The 22462-nt window shown below is 38.5% G+C and overlaps 1 protein-coding gene across 1 annotated transcript in view; it reads right to left on the bottom strand.

Annotated features, from left to right (window-relative positions):
* The window catches only part of CTTNBP2NL (CTTNBP2 N-terminal like), a 68217-nt gene that overhangs the window by 34106 nt on the left and 11649 nt on the right, over nucleotides 1-22462 (bottom strand). Inside the window, exon 2 of the mRNA XM_044672328.1 lies at nucleotides 5523-5630. Coding sequence (XP_044528263.1) covers nucleotides 5523-5621 — 99 coding nt within the window. The 5' untranslated portion in view covers nucleotides 5622-5630. The remainder of the gene's footprint in view (nucleotides 1-5522; nucleotides 5631-22462) is intronic.

Below are 22462 nucleotides of genomic sequence, written 5' to 3'. Positions count from 1 at the left end.
TGGAAAATAATTTATTGGATGTAGCAAGTTTTAACACAGCAAGTTAAGTGCATCTTTTTTTGAGCTTCCTCCTACCCCATTTCTGCTCTACTGTGATTTCTTGTGGTGGGAGATTCTACAGTGGGAGACCTTACACTAAAAGAAAAATATGAACTTTTGCAAAATGGAATAATACCTCTTTATAAGAAAAATCCCATTGCTGGTGGAGTTGTGAATTGATCCACATGGGAAAACTGATCCATATGAGAAAATATTCAAAATAAAAATGTAATTAAAAAAAAGAAAGAAAAATCCCAAACAGTTCAATTATGGATAGAAAATCCTTGGCCAATGGAACAATTAAGACTTGAATATTGAGAAAGCTTGAATACTATGGGATTTTCTCTCCTCCCCAAGTTTCATGAAAAGAAAGCTGCCAAAGCAGTAGACTGCAAAAGAAGGGTAAGGACATTTTTGTTATATGTTGAGGAGAAAAAGAACATAGTTGTAGGGGTTAGAGAAGGAGGGTGGATGAGATCTGGCAGTGCCCAGGAATCTGGGGAAATGAATGAAGCCATTTTACAAATGGAACTTTGTAGCTAGGACTCTGCTTGCACACTGTGGTAACTTCATAGACTGCCCCTGGTTAAGTTCAAGCCTTCCCAATGTGGCCCATTATTCATCTAGAATCAACAGAACAGTCTGGTCTCTAACAGTAGTTTTGTTCAGAGTTGGAAGACAACTGGGGAATAGATTCCACACTTGGAAATCAGGTTGAAGGTGAGGAGGAAAAAATAAGTTGCAAGGTCTCCTTAAGGAAAAAGAAGTAATACATATACAGGATAAAGAAAAGTTTTAGGAAAGCAATATAACAAATTACATGTAACAACCAATTTCCACACAAATTTTCCTTAGTTATATGATTGAGCTTAATTCCCTCCTTTTCCCCCTCCTGGTACTGGCAGATGATTCGATAATACACATGTATTATCATGCAAAACATATTTCTATGTTGTTTGTTTTTGTGAGTAATCTTAAAAAACCTAAACCTCAAAACATAGACCCAAATAAACAATTGAAAAGTTGTGTGCTTTCCTCTGTACTCTGACTCCCAAAAAGACTTTCTCTGGAGGTGAACAGCATTCTTTGACATAAGTCCCTCAGCATTGTCCTGGATCATTGTATTAACAAGAAATCTTCCTATATGAATTAAAAAGAATGCCAAGAAAGAAAAGAAACAGTAAAGAACTAACAAGATTCTGAGAATTTCTACATAAACAGCAGTATAAACGGACTGGAGAATAAATGTGGCAAAAAATAAAGTCAGATCTCATTTCAACTCAAAGAATCTGGCATGGCAGTTGTCTTTCTGCTGGGACTGAAACTTTGAATCCAGTTGTTCCTTGTTTTATCTAATAATAGTGTTTCAAGATGGGCCCCTTCTGGTAAAGCTATTCATTCTCCCTATAGAGAATACAATTTAAGCCTGGGAAGATAAAGTTATCACCTCCAGGCGGCATGCACAGACGAAGCACACCATTTGTGTGTGCTGCTGAATGGGGTCTTGGAGCGAGCGAGATGGTCCCTTAATTATAGCTGTGGCTTCTCTAGTTGTTCTTTCAACGTGTCAGAAGTTGCCTACGGTAAATAAAACTGGATTCGTGCATGGCCTCTTTCCCCCCATCTCAAAATCTTTTGGAAAAATATCTGCAATAAGTAATTGAGCATCTGTTCACATCGGAACCAGAAGATAGAGGAGAGGCTGTAAAACGGAATACTTTTCAGCCTCAAAGTTCTAAGGCAGCCGCTGCACGCAGACAAACGCCCGCGCGGATGTCCAACGGGAGAGATTGCACAGGGGTCGCTGGAACAGAAGCAAAGCATCCTTTCTGCTTCCCAAGGGAAGGTGGGCCACGACCTAACGTGGCTGTCCTGGAAAAACTCAATTTCCCATTTAATTGTTGGAAGTAAGATGTTGGTGCTGTCACAGAAATGCTGGTAGAGACTGTGGCTAGGGTGCCGGGCCAGCTGCAGAAACCTCCTTACCAGGTATTTTAAGGGTCACCGCCGCTCTCCATGGAGGCTGGGGGAGCAGGAGAGCGGGGCCAGAGGGGGAGGCAAATCCGGGGCTGCCTTTCTAAATGAAGCTGCAGCAGGGATCGGTAAATCAGAGACGGCCATTCAGGGCACGCTGGGCACAGCCTCTGCCAGGCGGAGTGTGCGGAGGGAGGGAGAGGAGGGGAGGAAGGAGACAGACGAGAGCAGGCCAGGAGCTTCGTCTAATCCCGTTCTCTTTACAGATGAAGAAATCCAGCCCCGAGAGCCGGCCAGGCTTCGAGTTATACGGTTAGAGAGTATTTGGGGCTGGTGAGGTGTGTGAGCAAAGGATCCGGACACCAGGTGTCTCTGTCTCTGCGCTCTTCCCAAGAGACACGGGCCATGCTGGGATGGATAATGTGGCATCCGAGGACAGTCAGTTCACATAACTAGGGCAGCTGCTCAAATCAGGCCTCAGATTCTAACCAGCAGCATGACTTTGGGCAAGTCCCTTAACCCCTGTTTGCCTCAGTTCCCTCACCTGTAAATAGGAATAACAAGAACGCTTCCTTCCCAAGGTTGTGGTGAAGACCCGATGTGATAAAAATTGTAAAGCACTTAGCACAGTAACTAATACACAGTAAGTTCTATATAAATGTTAGCTATTATGTTATGTATTAAGTCATCCACATAATCCAAAGTGAAGTCATGGGAAACATGACTGAAAGTATATGGAGGCAGAGAAGAAGGAAAAGAAACAGGACAGTTTTCTAAAACTGAAGAATTACTCTACAAAAGTGTCATCAATGAAGACATTGAATGAATTTGTACAGAAATGAAACTAAGATGAATGACTATAAAACACAATTATACAAATAAATGTGAAAATAAAGAGGAAGCAGTATTTTGCAACAATTAAAGGTGTTTAATTGTGTTGAAATGACTCACAGGACCACTATTAAGCCTTTAGATTTGCAATAATAACTGCCTATAGGCATTTCCATCCAGCTTCAAAAGTCATAAATGACCAACTCACTTCAAATATGTCAGAAGACAGAAATTTATTTTTATCAGGTTCACAATTCTCATGTAACCCAAGAAAGGACTATATAACCACAGCTAAACCGTCCCACTTAATCCCCCAAAGTATCCAGTATAGGAGGGGACTGAAGGGGAAGGTTAAGGAAAAGAAATGTGACTGGGGAATGGTCTCATACTGAGTGGTCAGTATTTCTTACTCGGACAAGAAACCACTAATTCACTAACCACCTTATTGCTATAAAGATTTTTTAAAAGGATAGTGAGATGTGAATATATGTGAAAAACTGACATAACTATATCTTTCACTTAATAAGAATGTAAGAGAATTTTGTCAATATTGAGAATGACTAGAACACTATGGTAGCCTTATTTTCGTGTTTTTTAAAAAAATAATGTAAAGACTTAAGTCAATACAAATTTCACCTAATTTAGAATTAGAAGTGAATGCTAGATTTTGAGTCAGAGATCCTGAATTCAAATTCTAGCTCTGTCACTTATATCTAGGGGGCCTCACTCCAATTTCCTCCTCTTTAAAATGAGGAACAGATGGTTCCTTCTAGGTCTAAGTCTGTGATATTAGGTATTCGAGATGAAAGTTCAAGAGAGGGGAAGGAAGTGACTTGCTCAAGGTCATAGTTAGGAAAGAGTAAATCTGGAATCTAAGCCCAGGGCTTCAGACTATAAATTCAAATTTCTTTCCCATAAGTGTTGAATTGAATTAAATTTCTACTATACGGTGCTACAGAATAGCAGATATGGGGTTCAGATCCAGATTCTTAAGACTCCATAACTAGTGCTTCTGCTACTTAAGAACACTAAAACTGGCTGAAATAACAGTAAAGGAAAGTTGGCAAGGATGTGGCAAAATGGAGACACTAATGCATTGTTGGTGTGGTTGTGAACTGATCTAATCATTCTAGAGGGGAAATTTGTGACTATGTCCAAAGGGCTAGAAAACAATGTATACCCTTTGATCTGTAAAACCACTACTAGGTCTGAATCCCAAAGAGATTAAAAAAAAAGGGGGGGGAGTTGGGGGTGGGAAAGAATGATCTACTTGTACAAAAATTTTATAGCTATTCTTTTTGTGGTGGCAAAGAATTAGAAATTAACAGGATATCTATCATTTGGAGAATGGCTAAACAAATTGTGGTATATGATGGTGATGGAATACTATTGTTCTAAGAAATGATAAGCAAGATGATTTTAGAAAGAGCTAGAAACACCTTTGTGAACGGATGCAAAGTGAAATAAGCAGAACCAGAAAAAACATTGTACACAGTGAAAGCAATACTGTGGAACAATCCACTGTGATTGACTTTACTACTCTCAGCAACAATGATTCAGAATAATTCTGAGGGACTTATGCCAAAGAATGCTATCCACCTTCAGAGAAAGAATCGTCGGAGTCAGAATGCAGATCAAGGCATATTTTTCACTTTAGTTTATTTGTGTTTTTATTTGGGGATTTTGTTTATATGAGTATTCTCTTAAAAAATGAATAATATGGAAATATGTTTTGCATAATACATGCATAACCCAGATCAAATTGGTTACCAGCCCCAGGAAGGGGGAGGGAGTGAGCCAATTTGGATCATATAACATCAGAAAACTTATGTGGAAATTGTTATTACACTTAATTGGTAAAATAAAATATTTTTACCAAAAAAACCAATGAGGCAGCTGGTAGAGCAATGGATAAAATGCTGGGCCTGGAGTCAGGAAGACCTGCGTTGTGTATTCTTAGACAAATCACTTAATCTCTATTTGCCTCAATTTCCTGGCCTGTAAAATGGGAATAATAAGAGTACCTACCTCCCAAGGTTGTGAGGATCAAATGAGGTAATATTCATAAAGTGTTTAGCACATTGTCTGGCACATAGTAGGCACTTAATATTTATTTCTTCTCTCCCTCCCCCTGCAAAGGTAGGGAAGGCTAGGCAAAACATCGAGTGGAAAGTTTTTGTCTTTAGTACCCCTAGCTTATTTCCCTTTCTAGATTCCCTTTTCCTTGATTTGTTGCTTCCTCCCTTTACCCATTTACCCTTGGGTAATTCCCTTCACTCAGTCATTATTAATACTTACCATTATTAAAATGTGGGCCAAGAAAATATCTAAAATTCGCTAAGAAGATATAAATTACTAGTAACAAACGGAAGCACAGTCCCCTCCTAGATAAAGAGGCATTTTTAATAGGAAGAAAAGCTTAAAGTAAAGGAATAAAATTCAAGGGTGGAATTTCAGAAATTAGGATTAAGTAGGAAAAGAAATGGGTGGGGTTATAGGGCCTCTCCAGGGATTTTGCAATCACATCCAGAGAGATTTCTACATATTCCACTAACCCTGCCACCAACTTCACTGGGGGCTGTGCAGCATACAAATGCTTGAGTTAAGCAGATCACTAGGGCTGGACTAGTGGGGAAGAAGAATTATGCCCTCCTCTACATGTTATGTTCACATCATACCTTTAAAGCTTCGATGACAAGATCCCTTGCTTCTAGCTCGCCTTCCAGAATGCTGAAGAGGGTCAAGAGCTCCGGCTTGCTGAGTTTTTCCAGATTCATCCTGAATGCCTGAAATAAGGATAACCATTAGGGTAATCAACCACATGGTTGAAAAAACTAAAAGAACAACGGTGATGCTATAAAAATGCTTTAAGGAGGGGAAATGTTACATTTAGTTTGGACATAGCAATGAAGAGTTTCTGGTTTTAATCAAAGACTGTATAGTAATAGAGAAGGAAATGTACTTTCTTCCAGATTCTAAAACTGTTTAAATCACAATAAATTTTTTTTCCTCTCTAAAAGATATATAGTTACACATCTTAGAGGACCTGGACAAAAAAAAAGAGGAGAAAATCTCTTTCTAAAGATAATTTTTAAGCAGTGTCTGGATATGATGAAACTATAGTGATGGAATTTGAGTGTAGATGTTAATTGGAGCCAAATACCCTAACAAAAAACACAAAAAATAAATATTTCTTTTCAAACAATCAATCAGAAAGCATTTAAAAAACTTATTATGTGCCTTAGGGCTATTAAGTGCTAGGAAAACAAAAATGCAAAAATAAACAAAATCCCTTCCTTAAGATACTTACATTATAATGAAGATAATAGGTATTTAAAAGAACATGAAAGATATACAGAAGGTAGAAGGAAGGCCACCTTCAAGGAGGAAAAGGCACCGCCTGCAGAAGGTGGTGGTAGAGCTGAATCTTGAAGGAAGCCAGGATTCTAAGAGATAGAGGAGAGAAAGTAAAGCATCCCAAGCACGGGGCAAAACAAGTACAAATAGATGGAAATGGGAGAAGGAGGTAAGTCGATAAGGCTAGATCATAGAGTGCCTAGAGGGCACCAGAATGTAAAAAGACTGGAAAGGAAGGATAAATTCAGGTTGTAAAGAATGGCTTTCCATTTGGTTCTGGGAGTAAAGGGAACCCCAAAGTTTAATGAGAAGGGTCAGACCTATGATTTGGGAAAATCATTGTGGCAGCTATGAACTATTGTTTGGAACTGAGAGAGCCTTAGACAAGAAGATGAATCAGCAGGATACTGCAATAAATACAGCTAAGACTAATGACAACCTGAATTAAGGTGGTAATCTGTGTGGATGAAGAGAAGGGAATGAAGGTGTTCAGGAAGAAATGACAAGCTCTAGCAAATGAATGGCTATCTGGGGTGAATGAGGAGTTGAGATGATAACTGAGATTGTGAGTCTGGGTGACTAGTTGGATGGGGCTGGGAGAAGGTCAATGAAGTCAGTTTTGCCCATGCTGAGTTTGAGATGCCTATGGGAATCCAATTTTGAAATGTCCAATAAACAACCAATAAGTCATCATTTGATAAATGATATAGAACTGGAGCTGAGGGGAGAGACTAGAGCTGGAGATGTAGATATGGGAATCATTTGCACAGAAACAGAGCCCAACAGAATCTGATGAGATTGCCAAGTGAGAGATCATAAAAAGGAAATGAGAAGAGGAACCAGGGCAGAGCCTTACAGGTACCCAAAGTTAGCGAGTATGATACAGATGAATATCCAGCAAAGAGGACTATGAAAGATGAGACAGCATAGAGGAAAATGAATAGAGGGCAGTGTTAAAGAAACTCAGAAAAGAGTATTCCAGAGAAAGTACTCAAAAGGATCAATGGCTTCAGAGAGGTCAAGAAGGATAAGGATTGAGAAAAGTCCTTTAGATTTGTTAAGAGATCAATCCTTTGGAGAGAGCAGATTCAACTGAATGAAGGAGTCATAACCCGGATTACAGAGGGTTAACACAGAGTGAGAGGAGAGGAAATGAAGGCACTAAGTATAGAAAGCTTTTTCAAGGAGTTTAGCCAAGAAGTGCAGGAGAGATATAGGACAACTGTTAGGAGAGATGGTAGGCTCAAGTGAGTTTTTTTTTTAAAGAATGAGAGAAAGCCTGGGCATATTTGTAGGTAGCAGGGAAAGACTCAGTAAATGAGGAAAGAAAGAATGAGGAGAAATTATTATTATTAAATTATTATTAAAGAATGAGGAGAAAATAAGAAGGATGTGATCAAGACTGCAAGGAGAAGGATTGGCCATGGCAAGGAAAAGGGTTTATATCCACCTTTCCAAACTGTCTACCAATGAACTTGGGTAGGCTGCCATATCACATAGTAAAATTTGATATAGTAACAGACTTAATCATAGGCATAAATAAATACACAACCGTATGCTTTCAAGTGACTTTCTAAGACCAATACCATTTATTTGACTTAAGAGTTTCACATTCCCAGGCTACCTTTTGAAATGTGCCAAAAGGCATCTGTATGGCAGAACTTCAACACTTTCTGCAGGATTAATTTCCCACAAGCTGTACAAAGATGCCTATACACTCTTTGAAGGGCCTTCTTTAGGTACAATAGTATACTTTAAGCAGCAGAAGTATAAATTCTCTTTCCTTCCCTACCCTTTTTCAGTTCTTAATTGTCTCTCTGAAACTGCAACACAACCTTTATTTGTTCACATACTCTTCCCTAATACACAAACAGCTGTATTTTGATATGTCTTTTAAAAGATTCACAAAAGATTCTGACTTCTTACTATGACACTTGACATTAGGTTCAGGAGAATATGAATGAAGAGAGCATCAATTCTATAGAAAATTTGTAAGAAATACCGCAGTTATTATATGCTATAAGATTATAGTAGAGGAAACAGTTCATCACTAGAAGTTTGACCACAGGTGCAGACTCCAGATTGAGAGCAATGGAATCAAAAGGTCTGAGTCAAGTGCTCTTTACTGCTATTACCCATGTGGTACTGGACAAGTCACGGATGCCTCTCAGAGCTTCTCGTCTATAAACTAAGGGTTTCAAAAAATAATTTCAATTTAATAGATGAGGACCCTGAGATTCATATGGATGGTCAAATGACTAGTCTGCAGTTACATGGCTAGTGTAAGTCAGAGCTGGGGTGGGAGTCCAGTTCATCTAGTTCTTTATAGGGCATCATGCTGACTCCTAAGGAAAGCAGTAGAAGACAGGGGGAGATGAGATCTTTGACCCTAAAAATGAGTTTCTATTGATCTTTGGGTGCTTAAAAACCACATAGGGAGAGACCTGGGAACAATCTACATTGAAAACACAGTAAAACAGTGATGTAGACCTGGAGCCACCAATTTAGATATGTTATCTAATGTTAACATATGTGGATATGTCTTATTTCACTATTATAAACTCTAGAAGGGAAGAGACTTCTGCCTTGGAAATGATAATTAGTATCAATTCTAAGACTGGAGGTAAGGGTTTAAAAAAAGGGGGAAGAGCCTTAGCTCACTAGTACTTGCTCAATGGAACTAATCACCAATTGGTTATGCAAGTCTTCAGTCAGAAAGAACACATCTGATAATCACTGATTTCTATACTAATCAACCATTATCAAATGAATACTGAACGTAGGAGAAAAATCTGTTTAGACTTCTGATTACAAACTCTTTGGATTTAATGTTCTAATCTGTAAAGTGAAGATACAACATCCACCAAAATACTTAACTCCCAGGGCTGCCGTGAGGAAAGAGCTTTGTAAAATGTGAAGGACTATATGATGTAGGTTATTATTATATCTTCTATAAACACCTTCACCTGGAAGGTGGCAGTCAATAGACTAGGAGTTGGAGAACCTGAGTAGTAGTCCAGGTTGTTTCTAAACTGGGCATGTCACACAACCCATTGATACCTCAATTTTCCTTATCTGTAAAATTAGGATGATGATGAACTCTATGGTCTCTTCTAGCTCTAAAATCTATTATTTAATTGCATAAGAAATATAATTTGCCAAAGTCCAGATTTATAAAGAACTTGGATCATAAAAGCATCAAAGCTGTTTAATTTTTACTTTTATAAAAGGAAGAAATACATTTATTACCATCTCTAGGGTCACTTAGTCATGAAGAAAGAATAATAAACTTGGTTGAAAGACAAGAACAGCAGTTGTCTTACTTGTTTACTATTTGTGAGCCAGGTTTCAACATCTGGACCACTTTGCTACAACTTAAAGTGACCATCATTTGGTCTTAAGCATGTGTATGAAGAAAATATAATAGAAATATGACTCAGGAAGAATCACAAAAATTCTGCATTAGGAAGTACCTTGGAGGCAATGAATACCTTCACAAGAATTCCCTCTGTAACAGCTGACAAATGATTTCTTTAGTCTTTGCTAGAAGATCTTCAATGAGGAGGTACACACTATCTGTCTGCCTAGTCCATTCGCCATTGGACAGTTCTAACTGATAAGAAACAAACCTTTTAAAGGAACATGGTGTAAACTCAAGAATCATCAAACTTGTACCAAACTTTTTTCTTTTTAAACCCTTACTTTCCATCTTGGAGTCAATACTGTGTATTGGCTCCAAGGCAGAAGAGTGGTAAGGGTAGGCAATGGGGGTCAAGTGACTTGCCCAGGGTCACACAGCTGGGAAGTGTCTGAGGTCAAATTTGAACCTAGGACCTCTCTTCTCTAGGTCTGTATCTCAATCCACTGAGCTACCCAGCTGCCCCCATACCAAACTTTTATAATGCCTCTCCCTTTATAACAAATGAAACTAAGAATTTCATTTCAAAAGTATAGATTTTACATTTTACAACATACTATATATTTGAATCTAATATGAACATATTGTAACTCTGCATTAATATTTATGTCCTGCTTAAGCAGAAATGAAAAATGGTAAAGATGGTAAAAAAAGAAATTTCAGGATTGCAGTTATATTCTTGGCTTGGTATTGGAGCCAATAACCAATAAAGCCTCATAGTTTAAGTGTAAGCTCATGTGGTTTTGGTGAATTCAAATTAAAAGAAACTGGACTTTTATAAGGCTCCGAGTGTGGTGTAAGAATGTTCAATATTTTAAATAATTTTATTGTTCACATAATTATACCAAACAAAATTTGCCCCAGCTGATAAATATCAGATTTTATTTTTTTCTAATCAGTTGGGAAAACTATAGTTTCGTACTGACAAGAAACAAGAGATCAACCAGATCTCTAAGTAGAAATGTAATGAGGTTAAATATGTTTCTCCCATGCCAACTAATTAATCATCTTATATCTTTTCTACCCTTTGTGATCAAACTCCATGAAAAAGCACCTATGATAGGTTTTTCTACTTAATTCCAGTGCCTTGCCTCTGTTACTTATTTCCTACTTATCCTGTATATAATACATTTGCATATATTTGTTTTCTACCTCCCCTCAATAGATTCATTAGATTATAATCTCATGGAGGGTAGGAATTATCTCTTTTTTGATATCCTCAGTTACACTGTTCCTGGTGAGCAGTAGGTGTTTAGTAAATGTTTAATAATTGCCTGACTGAAATACCTGAAAGATTATTTTCCCTTTTACAGTTATAGTCAGGTAGGAAGTTTTTAAAACCATTCTGACTAATTAAATTAATTATTTATCTGATTAATAAATTTAAAACCATTGCCATTAAAAAACAAAACTTGATTTTAAAATTGAAATAAAAATTCACCAACCAGGACAGACTTTATACACTGAATTAAACAAATGTACTTTTGTTTGGCCACATTTGGCCATGAGTCTGTGCAATGTACTCAGGAAGAAAAACACCATAGCTATAAGGGAACTTTTGAGACTGCCAAATTAGTGTATGGAAAAAAAAAAACCACCCTGAGCTTCTCAGTTTTGACTGATGCTGATGAGTCACTGACTTTCCCCCCAGTTATTTATTTTCAAATGCTAAGTGCTAAATTCGATAGTCTTATTTTTCTATACTTTGTTATGAAAAAAGTATCTTAATAAAGTAAGTTTAAAATTTTTTAATCCTTTTAAAGCTACAATTTTTAATTGTATAATTTTAATTTCAGGCTTAAACTTAAAAACCTACCTAAAATAATGTATACTTGGTGGTGCATATCTAATAAGTTAGATAAAAAGAATGTCAAAAGGAAAAACAGACCTGTCATCAAAGCTTGTTTGACTTAGCTAAGAATCAGTCACTTCTCTTAGTCATAATTTAATCTATGAACATGTAATTTCCTTGCCCTCTCAGGGGAATAGAAGCTCTTAGAAGGAAGGGACTAGTTTTTGTCTCTGTATCCCCAGTGTCTGGCATGTGGTTAATGCAGCAAGGGACCAAAAAGGAAGTGAGCATCACAGTCTGCTATTCAAAGAGTAGTTTTTAAGAATTCAGGAATTATACTGGTAGGATCCTACATCCTGAGATAAAAAAGAAGCTGACTCAAGGGGGAAAGAAAGCTCTCTAGATGAGAATACAAGGAGAAAAGTTTAAGTTGTCTAAAAAGAATGAAGTGGTCAAACAGGAAGCTCACTGGCAAATTCTGATTTTAGAAAGATTAGTCTAATAGTGATGGGCAAACTTTTAAAAGAGGGAACCAAAGGAAAGGAAATGCTCATTTGTCAGTCTGTTTCTAAGGCAACTTTTTCGAAGTTTCATTGCATTGTATCCTACTCATTGTATTAATCAGATTAGGAATAATGTCGCAAGGCTGGATAGAACACTTCAGGGGGCCCCATCTGGCCCTCAGGCCGTAGTTTGCCCATCACTGCAGAAGAGATACAAAAGAGTGCAGGAAACTGAAGATGAAAACACGAGTGCTAAGGTCCTATGAGAAACACCAGAAAGGCTAAAATTCTGGGTGAGGAAACTCTGGTATGAAAACTGCCTCTACTGATAAAGACTACAAACCACCTCCATCTTAGTGGGTAAGACCTAAGGGGTTGTCTGAGGTATATAGCATTTAAATGACTAGCCCAGGGACACAAAGCCAGCAAGTTTCAAGGGTAGGATTTGAACTCAGGATTTCCTGCCTCCTGGGCAAGTACTCTATTATCATGCCGCATCAATAGATACTAAGACAATTAAAAAGTTTTTCTTTTAAAGCTATGTTGAGGACAAAAGGAATAAGGATGATGAGCATTCATATTCACATAGCTTTTTAGCCAGTTCAAAAGAGTCTTGTTTGATGCAAATGGGAAAGTAACAAAGGAAAGAAGGTATCCTGTTCATACTCTTTCAAGGAGAATATTCCTCAGACTAAGGACTGAACAAAAAAATGATTAGCAGGAAGATGACAAGATTTTCTTTGAATATTGGTTACCTGGCCTGGATGGATTACTGAACTGATATTTGTGGACTCAAAGAATCTGGAGTGACTAAAAGACATACTCAGGAATGGAGAAAGTCAAGGATTCCAATTTCCAAAAAAGGGAAGATGATAGAAATGTCCAAGCTAAAGAACCAAACAATTATTTCTGACAAAATTTTAGATGACTATAAAGGGGACCTTTCGGCATTATCTGATGCTGTGGTTCACTCTGTCATTATTCTAGATTTTTATATCTTTGGCTTAACAGGCATTGTGATCTCCAGGTCCCCCCCCCCCTCCCAATTTCTCTAATGACTCCTCCTCAATTTCTTTCATTGGGTCCTCATCTTTAGAGGTATTCCCTAAACTTCTGTTCTTGGCATTCTTTTTTCCATAGACTTCCTTGCTTGCAAATTTCACTTATTCCCATGATTTCAACCATTACCTCTACACTGATAAGCCTTAAATCTACATTATCCAGCCCTGTTATCAAGCTTCAAAACTATATCTAGGGTTATCTTCCAGAAGTCTTACCAACACCTCAAACTAAACATGTCCCAAACTAAATTTATCATCATTCCCATCAAATCTGCTCCTTCTGACTAAAAGTGCTTTTTCTGACTTCACTACTTCAGTTGGTGATACCTTTGTTCTCTCAGAATGTGGTTTTTTCCCCTCAGGTGGGATAGGCTCAATCATCTCAAGTGCTCTTGAACAACTTTGGCAATATAGTATATGCCCTAGAAGAATGGTATCAAACTCAAATAGTAATGAATCCCTGTGGGTCACATCATGAATTGAAAAACCACATTTCTCCTTATTTATGTTGTATTTTTATTTTGTTAAATATTTCTCAATTACACTTTAATCTGGTTCTAGCGGTACCCAGGAGCTTTTTAAAGTGGGAGTTTGACACTCCTACTACTCTAGAATAAAGCCTGACAAACCAGAAGCAGAGCTCCTGGTAAAAAGGAAGAAACACAGCATAAAGAACCCAGGATTATTAGTCAGGGGTTGGAAGGGTTCAGCCAACAGCTGGCTGGTTCATCTTGGACAAGATCCCCTCACTTCTCTGGGACTGTCCTCCCTTCATGGGGTGGATGAAGTGACAGTGACAAATTAAAGGGACCAGGTAGGAGACCTCAGGATAAGATGGCTACCTGAATAGGTCTAGCAACCTAAAAAGACATAGGATGGAATGATGAAGAAATTCAATAAGCAATTTCAGGAAGAGATTATTTCATCCCAGAACTGCACAAAAGTTCGATGGAAGTCCACGAGCAGCAGGAAACAGGACTTTCCAGAAAAGCCAAGAACTCTGCTCAAGCAAACAAGCTGGAATCCTTCCAGTGTGGAGACTAGTTAAAGACCTGTAGCCTTCAAGGTTTGGTTACTGAACGGCAAAAAGAATGAGACCTCCATAAGACAGGGAGTGGGAGCAGTTTCAGGAGTGTCTGCACTCGTGGCAATGCTCACACCAGGACACTAAGCACGGCTCACTGAGATCCCTAGAGCTAACATTCTAATGGGGGAGAAGAAACAAGAGTATTGGTCTTTTGAGAACCTTTATGTCTTCAAAGGGGATAGAGGGAGGAGATAAATAAGGAAAACAGAAGATCTGGGAGGGAGATTGGTTCTGTTGTTAGGATGTTATGGGGTGGAGGGAAGGGAGTTTATAAGGAATATGCTTTTGCTTGTATAGAATGGAAGGAGTTGGAACTTATTGCTTTTTCTCCCTTGTGGGAAGAATCTACACATATGGGAGAAGAGGTGTGGCACCAGGTGAACTTTATTCTTTATCTGAGCCAAACAAAGGAAAGTTGAACAGGGAGGCTGAGTGAGGTGTGTAAATACACCAAATTCATCATGAAAAAAGGGCAGGAATAGAGAATATGGGGGTCAATAAACGAAGGGAGCAGTCATAAAACAAACTTCTTGATCCTGAAGGGGACATTAAAAGGAGAAAAGAAAAGACACAGAAATTTAGAGTGTTCCCCATCAACCAAGAAATAGTTGAACAAATTGTGGGCTGCAAATGTAATAAAATATTACTGTGCTTTAGAAATATGAAAGAGAACCCGAGGGAGTATGACCCAGTGATGAAAGAGTGAAGTGAACAAAACTAGGAGAACAATGTCTACAATAGCAATAGCATTGTAAAGAAAAACAGCTTTGAAAGACTTAGCTATGATCAAAACAATGAATGATCAACCACATCTCCAGAGGACCTCTCATTGATAAAGCATTTTACCTCTCTGCTAACAGTCAAGGTGTGGAGGGAGACATACATTTTGGATATGTTGAGGCTTGGATTTGTTTTGCTTGACCATGATTATTTGTTATAAGGGTTTTCCACCTTCTTTTTGTTTTTTAATTGGTTGGGGTGCGGGACAAAGAATATTAGTAATGGTGATGCCCTCTCTCCCTCCCAAAAAAGGAAAAAAAAAAAGCAGAAGGCCATTGAAACGTTATTTTTTAAGTTCATAAATCCATTGAACAGGAGAGGAAGTTCTGAAGGAAGCACAAACAAAGAGGGTTTTGAAAGTAACAAGTTGAATCTATTCTATATTTAAAAAAAATCAAACACAAGAGGCATAAGAAAAAAGAGATTAATGAATTCATAGACAAGCCTCTTTGAGTTCTATTTTGTATATAGAAATGCTCATTTTTTTACGTTAAGTTCAGAATAAAAAATTAAATAAAAAAGAGAAGCTAAGGTGTTCAAGTCATATTTTCTTTTTTCCCACCAAGGAGAGAAAAGTTTTTTGAATTTGCAAGAAAAAATGAACAGGGAATTAAAACCCAATATAAGTGAGGAGAACATCTATAAAACAGGATGTTCAGTCAACAACTTTGGATGGATGCATTCCTAGAGTACTCAGAGAATTGACTGATGACTGCTGAGCCACAGACTCTGGGCAAGCCATCTGATCTCTTAGCCTCAGTTTCCTTATCTATAAAATGAAGATAATAATATTTACCTTACAGAGTTGTGAGGATTAAATGAGATAACAGTTGTGAAGTGCTTCACAAACTTTTGCACACTATAAAAATGCAGCTGGGGAGAGGTATGTATATTCTCCTGATTTTCAAGAGGGAAAAGAAAGTACATTTTCAGTGAATAGGTTAGTGGTCTGGATTTCATTTTCTAATCAAATTACTAAAGAGGTAGTTTTAGACACTTAGAAAAGGTAGGGGAAATTACTTTTAGCCAGTGTGGGTTCATTAAGCACAAGTCATGCCTTTCAATTTCTTTTTTCTTGTCAAGGCTCCTAGATCTGGGGAATGTTTTAGACTCAGCAGCTCTGGATTTCAGCATAGTATAGGATAAAGTTTGGCATACTGTGGACTCTTTGTGGGACAGTATTTGGAAAAGGATGAAAGACTAGTCTCAGAGAACGGTGGTAAATCAATTGATGTCAGTCTCAAAGACCTCTGTCCTTGGTCCTTCTCTAATCAACTTTTTAAAATCAATGACTTGGATGGAGACACAGAGCAAATTTGCAGATGTCATAAACCTGGAAGTGGTAACTAATATTTTTAATGGCAGAATTGTGGTCCAGAAAAAGTAATAAGCCTAACAACAGACTGAACCTAAGAAGATGAAATTTAATGGGAATAAGTGAAAAAATCTTAATCTTAATTTAAAAAAAGAAACAAAAGGATCTTGAGGTTTTGGAGGAGAGAAGCTCAATATGAATCAAAAGTGTTGCATGGAGGGGGCAGCTGGGTAGCTCAGTGGAGTGAGAGTCAGGCCTAGAGACAGGAGGTCCTAGGTTCAAACCCGGCCTTAGCCACTTCCCAGCTGTGTGACCCTGGGCAAGTCACTTGACCCCCATTGCCCACCCTTACCAATCTTCCACCTATGAGACAACACACCGAAGTACAAGGGTTTTAAAAAAAAAAAGTGTTGCATGGCAGCCAAGAAAACTAATGTGATCTTAGATTGCTTTTATTTATTTTAATTTTAATTTTCAATTTTATAGGTAGATATAATTTTAATAATCATTTTCTGACATTTTGAAATCCATGTTCACTCTTTCCTTACCTCTTCTTGCCCTTCCCTGAAATAGCAGATAATATGATATAGGTTATACATGTGCTATCATGCATTACATATTTCTATATTCAACAGACTGCTTTTTAAAGAAGAACAGAGTTCAGAAAGAGGGAGGGGCTAGTCCACTTGTGTTTTTACCTGGTTAACTCACATAAAGAATACTGCATTTCATTTGACTGACGTTTATTAAGTATGTACTATGTGGAAGGTGCTGCACAAGGTGTGAGGGACAAAAAGACAAAAGCAATAACAGTATGCAACACCCCCTTGCCCTACCTGGAGTTTATTTGTTGGGGGCAGGGGGGGAGGTGTGACGAAATGTAAAAAATGTGGGAAAAAAGTATAATACAAAGAAAATTGAGGGACCTGGATGAGGGGAAGGAATCAGAAAAGGCTTCAAAGAATTGGTGGCATCTAAGTTGACCCTTGAAAGAAGACAAGGAAAAAATACTCTAAATCACGAGTACTTAAGAGAAATGTAAATTAAAACAACTCTGAGGTCTCACTTCGTATGTTGGCAAAATTTATAAAAAAGGAAACCAACAAATGCTAGAAAGGCTATGGGGAAACAGATACTTTAGTACATCACTGATGGAGTGGTGAACTCATCCAGCCATTCTGGAAACCAATGTGGAACATTTCCCCAAAAGCTATTAAAACTATGCAAACAATCCAGCAATGTCACTATTATGTCTAGACCTCACAGAGATCAAAGCAAGAGGAAAAAGAATCATATACACACATATATACATACACACACATATATATGTAGCAGCTCTTTTTACGGTGGTAAAGAATTAGAACCCAAAGTTGGGGTGGGGTATAATAACTGGGGAATAGCTGGACAAGTTGTGGCAAATGAATATGATACAATACTATTATGTTGTAAGAAAAGATGAAGGGTCTGATTTCAAAGAAATCTGGGAAAATGTATATGGAATGATGCATTCTGAAGTAAGAAGAAACCAAATACTCTCTATAATATAAGTGCAGCAATAACACCGTAAAGACAAACAACTTTGAATCACTTAGGAACACTGATCAACACAATCACCAACCATTATTCCAGAGTTCTCAGGATGAAACATGCCACCCACATGTCCTGATAGACTCAGTACAGATTAAGACATTTTTTGGACATGGCTAAGGTGGGAATTTGTTTTGCTTGAGTATACATATCTATAACAGAGGTTCTGTTTTTCTTGTTTTCTCAAAGGGGAAAGCAAGGGAAAAGGGAGTCTGAAAGAGAGAGAAGGATTTTTGTTTGGAAAAAAATGTATATATATGAAATCTAAATAAAAAAAAAGATAAGGATCTTGAGAAGCAAGATAAGAGTCTATTTTTAAGCATGGGGAGTATCCTGAGTGAATGTGTAAGGACAGGAGGTGGAATACAGAATTCAAGAACAATTAGTAGACTAGTTTGGCTGTAACAGAGTTTTGAAGGAGAATAGTAGAAAGGAAGATGGAAGCCTGATTATGGAGGGTCTTAAATTCTGGGCTAAGTTAATTAAAATTTTATTTTCTAGGCCATAGGGAAATACTGAAAATTGTTGAGCAGGGGAGTGATATAGTCAAGCCTATGTGGTAGGAAGATTATTTTGGCTACTGTCAGTCACAGTCTCAAATGAGGTAATATTTATAAATCACTTAGTATAGGGCCTGGTACCTAGTGGTGGTTCTTCCTACTCAAAGAGGACCAAAATGACATTACTGGAGTATAAACTGGATTTCAGTGAGGCAGAGTTATGCAAAGTTGTCAGCCTCACTCTCTTCCAAAGTCATCCAAGTCCAGTGACAAGACAAAAGTCAAGACGATTGGCCATGGTGCAGGACACAGTGGATGATTGTGGTATCTAACCAAGCTCTAATCAATACACAGCACCTGCTTCTATCCCCTTCACAGCTGTGGGAACAAACTGTTCTCATCTATCCCTCCCTCCAGGGGAAATCTTCACATGCCTGGGGAAGACACCCACTAACTCACTGACAGGTCTGAGGCCAGTCAGAGACCCTCAGTGCATTCTAGTCCACCTGACAAGCTGTGTGGCTACTGTACATGCTACAGCTTCTTGGAGCCACGGGGAGAGCTGGGAGGCAGGTGGACTTTATAAAGGAGGAAAGCCTGAAGTGGGCTCAGCAAACCCTCACCCCAGAGATGCTAGTCTTCCCTGAACACCTCATACATCCATGTAACCAGCACTTAAAAATGCTGGTCCCTTTCTCTCTCCCTCCTCAATATGTGGGAGAAGGACTGAGGAAGGGAGATTGGAGGTAGAGAAATTGATTAGAAGGACATCCTGGTGTCTAGGTGGAAGATGAGGATGAATGAGACAGAAGCTGTGTGAGTGCAGCCAAGGGGATGGGTATGAGAGGTGCTATGTAAGAAGAACTAGTAAGACTTGACAAATGTTAGATACAGGTTAGCAGTAAGTGATACGTAAATCAAAAGCTAAAGTGATGTTGGGCTTATTTAGTTGTAGCAAAATCTACAAAGTGAAGGAGGTACAATACTCTTGTATTCTGTTCTAGTATCTGAAATAATTCATCCAGCCAGTTCACTGAATAACTGGAAGATGTCCAGAGGATGGTAGGATGGTAAGCAGGATAGTGAAGGGACTCAAAAACGACATGAGCTAGAGATGGAAGTACCTGGTTCAAACTGGCCTCAGACACTTTCTAGCTGTGACTGCTCTTCTGCTGTGGAACCAATACTTAGTATCCATTCTAAGGTGGAAGGTAAGGGTTTTAAAAAACAAAATATTACATGAGTACTGGATGAAAGAACTGGGTGTTTTTAGCCTGGAGAAGAGTAGACTGGGGAAAGGAGGTGCATGATCACTGTGTTCATGAGAGGTTGTCAAAGGGATAAAGATGAAGACTTCTGCTGCTTTCATCTAAAGAACAGAAATAAAATCAGTGAGGGAAAAAATAAGAATACAGATTTTATTCAACATAAGGAGATAAGTACTAACAATTAGAACTGGCTAACAATGATGATGATTTAGAGCAGGGTAGTGAGTTACCCATCCCCTAATGTCTTTAAGTCAAGACTAGACGAGTACCTGTTAAGGGTGCTATAGAAAGGATGCATAGTTTGTACTGCATGGCTCCTTATGTCTCATAGAGCTGTAAGATTTGATGAAGAAGTAGTCTATAATTCTAAAGTCTAATCATCTCATGAACTTGTTGCCTGAATGCATTGCCCTAGTCTATGGTATCTAGGTAATATAGCTATAGCTATATTCGTCCTCATATATTTCCATGGAAAATAAAGCTACCTACATAATTAAAAAAAAAAAAAAGGAACTCTATTTTAATACCTCAGGCTATCATAGCCATTTAAGGGCTAAGTATGAACCTCAGTTTGAGTTCTCTACAAGCAGTTTCTAAAAATGAGCTTTAATAACATGCCATTCTTTCTACTTACAGGCCTACCTCCCACCAAGCCAGGGCCAACAGCTAGACTGTAGAAGTATCTTTTAAAGTATGTCTCACCTTGTGACATCTTGAGGACTGTTGAGTTCTACACACCAGGAGGAATAGCACTGTGGTACTCCATGATATACAACAGCTGCTTTCATTGTGGACAATTCTGCTATGATAATTCCTCTCTTCAGCCTTTGTATTTTCTCATTCATTCAACTAACATTGACTAAAGTGCCTTTAGTGTGTCATGCAAGTACTAAGCCAGTGGGGAAACTACAGATTTTAACATAGATTCAACTTAATTCAAGAAATACTTATCAAGCAAGGTTATGTGAGCAAGCTGCCGTGTTAGGTCTTAGGGATACAAGTACCAAAAAGAAACAGTCCCAGCCCTCAGAGATTCATCAGTGGGGACTGGGAGGAGACAATACAACCTAGATATAAGTAAATAGAAAGTGCATCCAAGTCAATAAAAACACAAAGCCATTTCAAGAGAATAAAGTACTAGTAACTTTTGGGGGTGGGGAGGTGGTCCAGGAGGAGATACCACCTAAGCTGTGTCTCTGAAGTAGAGAGGGGAAAGAAATGAATTTCAGACATAGACCATTTAGGTAAAAGTTCAGAGATCGGAGGTGAATGTCAGGTATGGGGGTGTTAACAGCTAGCAGGATAGTTTAACCAGAACAGAGAAATGTGTGAAGAGAAGCAATAAGAAATAAGACTGGAAAGGTGGGTGGGATCCAGACTGGGGAGGGCTCTAAACAGCAGGCTAAATATTTTATATTTTATCCTAGAGGCAACAGAGAGTCATTGTAGATCGTAAAAATGGATAATGAAATGTCTATAGGAAGGAAGAGAGGGACAGGGAGGCTCAGACTTCTCTGATTGTTAGTTTTCTTATCTATAAAATAAAGGGGTTGGATTAGATGACCACTGAGATTCCTTCCAGCTCTAAGTCTAGAATCCCATGATCTGTCTCTTAGGAATATCCATTTAACAGCTGTGTGGAAGTTGGATCAGAGAGGGAGGAGACTGGAAGCAGGTAGACCAATGAGAAGACTTATCTCAATAATCCAGAGGAAAGACATGACAAGAGTAGAGGCTCGAAGAGTATAAAGAAGGGGATGGATGTGAGAGATGTGATAGGGAGAGAATAAGCAAGCATTTATTAAGTATTTCTTATGTCCCATGCACTGGGTAAATGCCGAGGATACAAAGACAAAAATGAAGTAGTTTCTGTCCTCACGGAAGGAACATAATATGTGTGAATCTGTGCACATACACATGTATATACAAAATGAATACAAGATTGTTTTTGTGAGGAAGGCTCTAGAAATTTCAGAGAGTGAAGGAGGGAGAGATGGATGGAGAGTGGGTCAGGAAAGGGGGCTAAGTTTAGTCTTGAAAGAAAACAGGCATTCTAAGAGGTGGAGATGAAGAGGGAGTACATTCCAGGCACAGGGGATGGTCTCCGCAAAGGCTAAGAGATGAGAGATTAAATGCTGTGTGTTAGGAACTGCAAGGAGTTCCATTTGGCTGAGTTGTAGAATATATGAAGGGGAGTAAGATATAGTAAGAAAGTTGGAAAGATAAGTTGGAGCCAGAATGCAAAGTAAATGCTAAACACAGAAGTAGGTTTTTGTATCTAGGGCAACAAGGAGGGGACACTGGTATTGATTGAGTAGGGGAATTACATGGGCAGTAAGGTTTGTGTTTTAAAGAAATCACTTTGAGAAAACTGGAAATGAGGTTAGGAAAATGGAAGAGTCAAAGATGATAGTGCCCTAAGAAGAAAATGGGAAACTTTAAAAAGTGATAGATGTGACCAGAAACATAATGGGCCTTGCTTTGAACATTCTGAGTTCGAGATGCCTAAGGGAGATGCAGCCAGAGATGTCCAGCAGGAAGTTGGGAACATGGGACTGAAGTTCAAGAAACACTTTAGGCCTGAATAGATAGATCTGGGGGTCAATGGCACAGAGAGAATCCTTGGGCGATGATGAAATCACCAAGGCAGAGAATGTAGAGGGAGAAGTAAATCAAGTTTCGAGGGATAACAAGCTCTCCTCTGACGTGGTGTCACAAACATTTTAGTTCTCCCTCCCTGAATGACAATTTGGCTGCATTCATTCTATCATTGGCTTGTTTCTTTTATGTTCCACAGGGGACAATATGGAGAGCTCTGAGTGAGGTGTTGACTCCCCATGGACAGGCTTTCTGGTCTGCTCTGTTTCAGATGGAGTTTGAGCAGAAAAAAAGGAAACACCCCAAACAATTGCAATGGCTAGGTACAGGAGGGTGTGACAGGGTGGAGAAC

This window comes from Gracilinanus agilis, chromosome 4 (assembly GCF_016433145.1).
Source record: "Gracilinanus agilis isolate LMUSP501 chromosome 4, AgileGrace, whole genome shotgun sequence".
NCBI lineage: Eukaryota > Metazoa > Chordata > Mammalia > Didelphimorphia > Didelphidae > Gracilinanus > Gracilinanus agilis.
The sequence above is the reverse complement of the archived record's forward strand: the minus strand, read 5'-3'. Positions and strand labels throughout refer to the sequence as shown.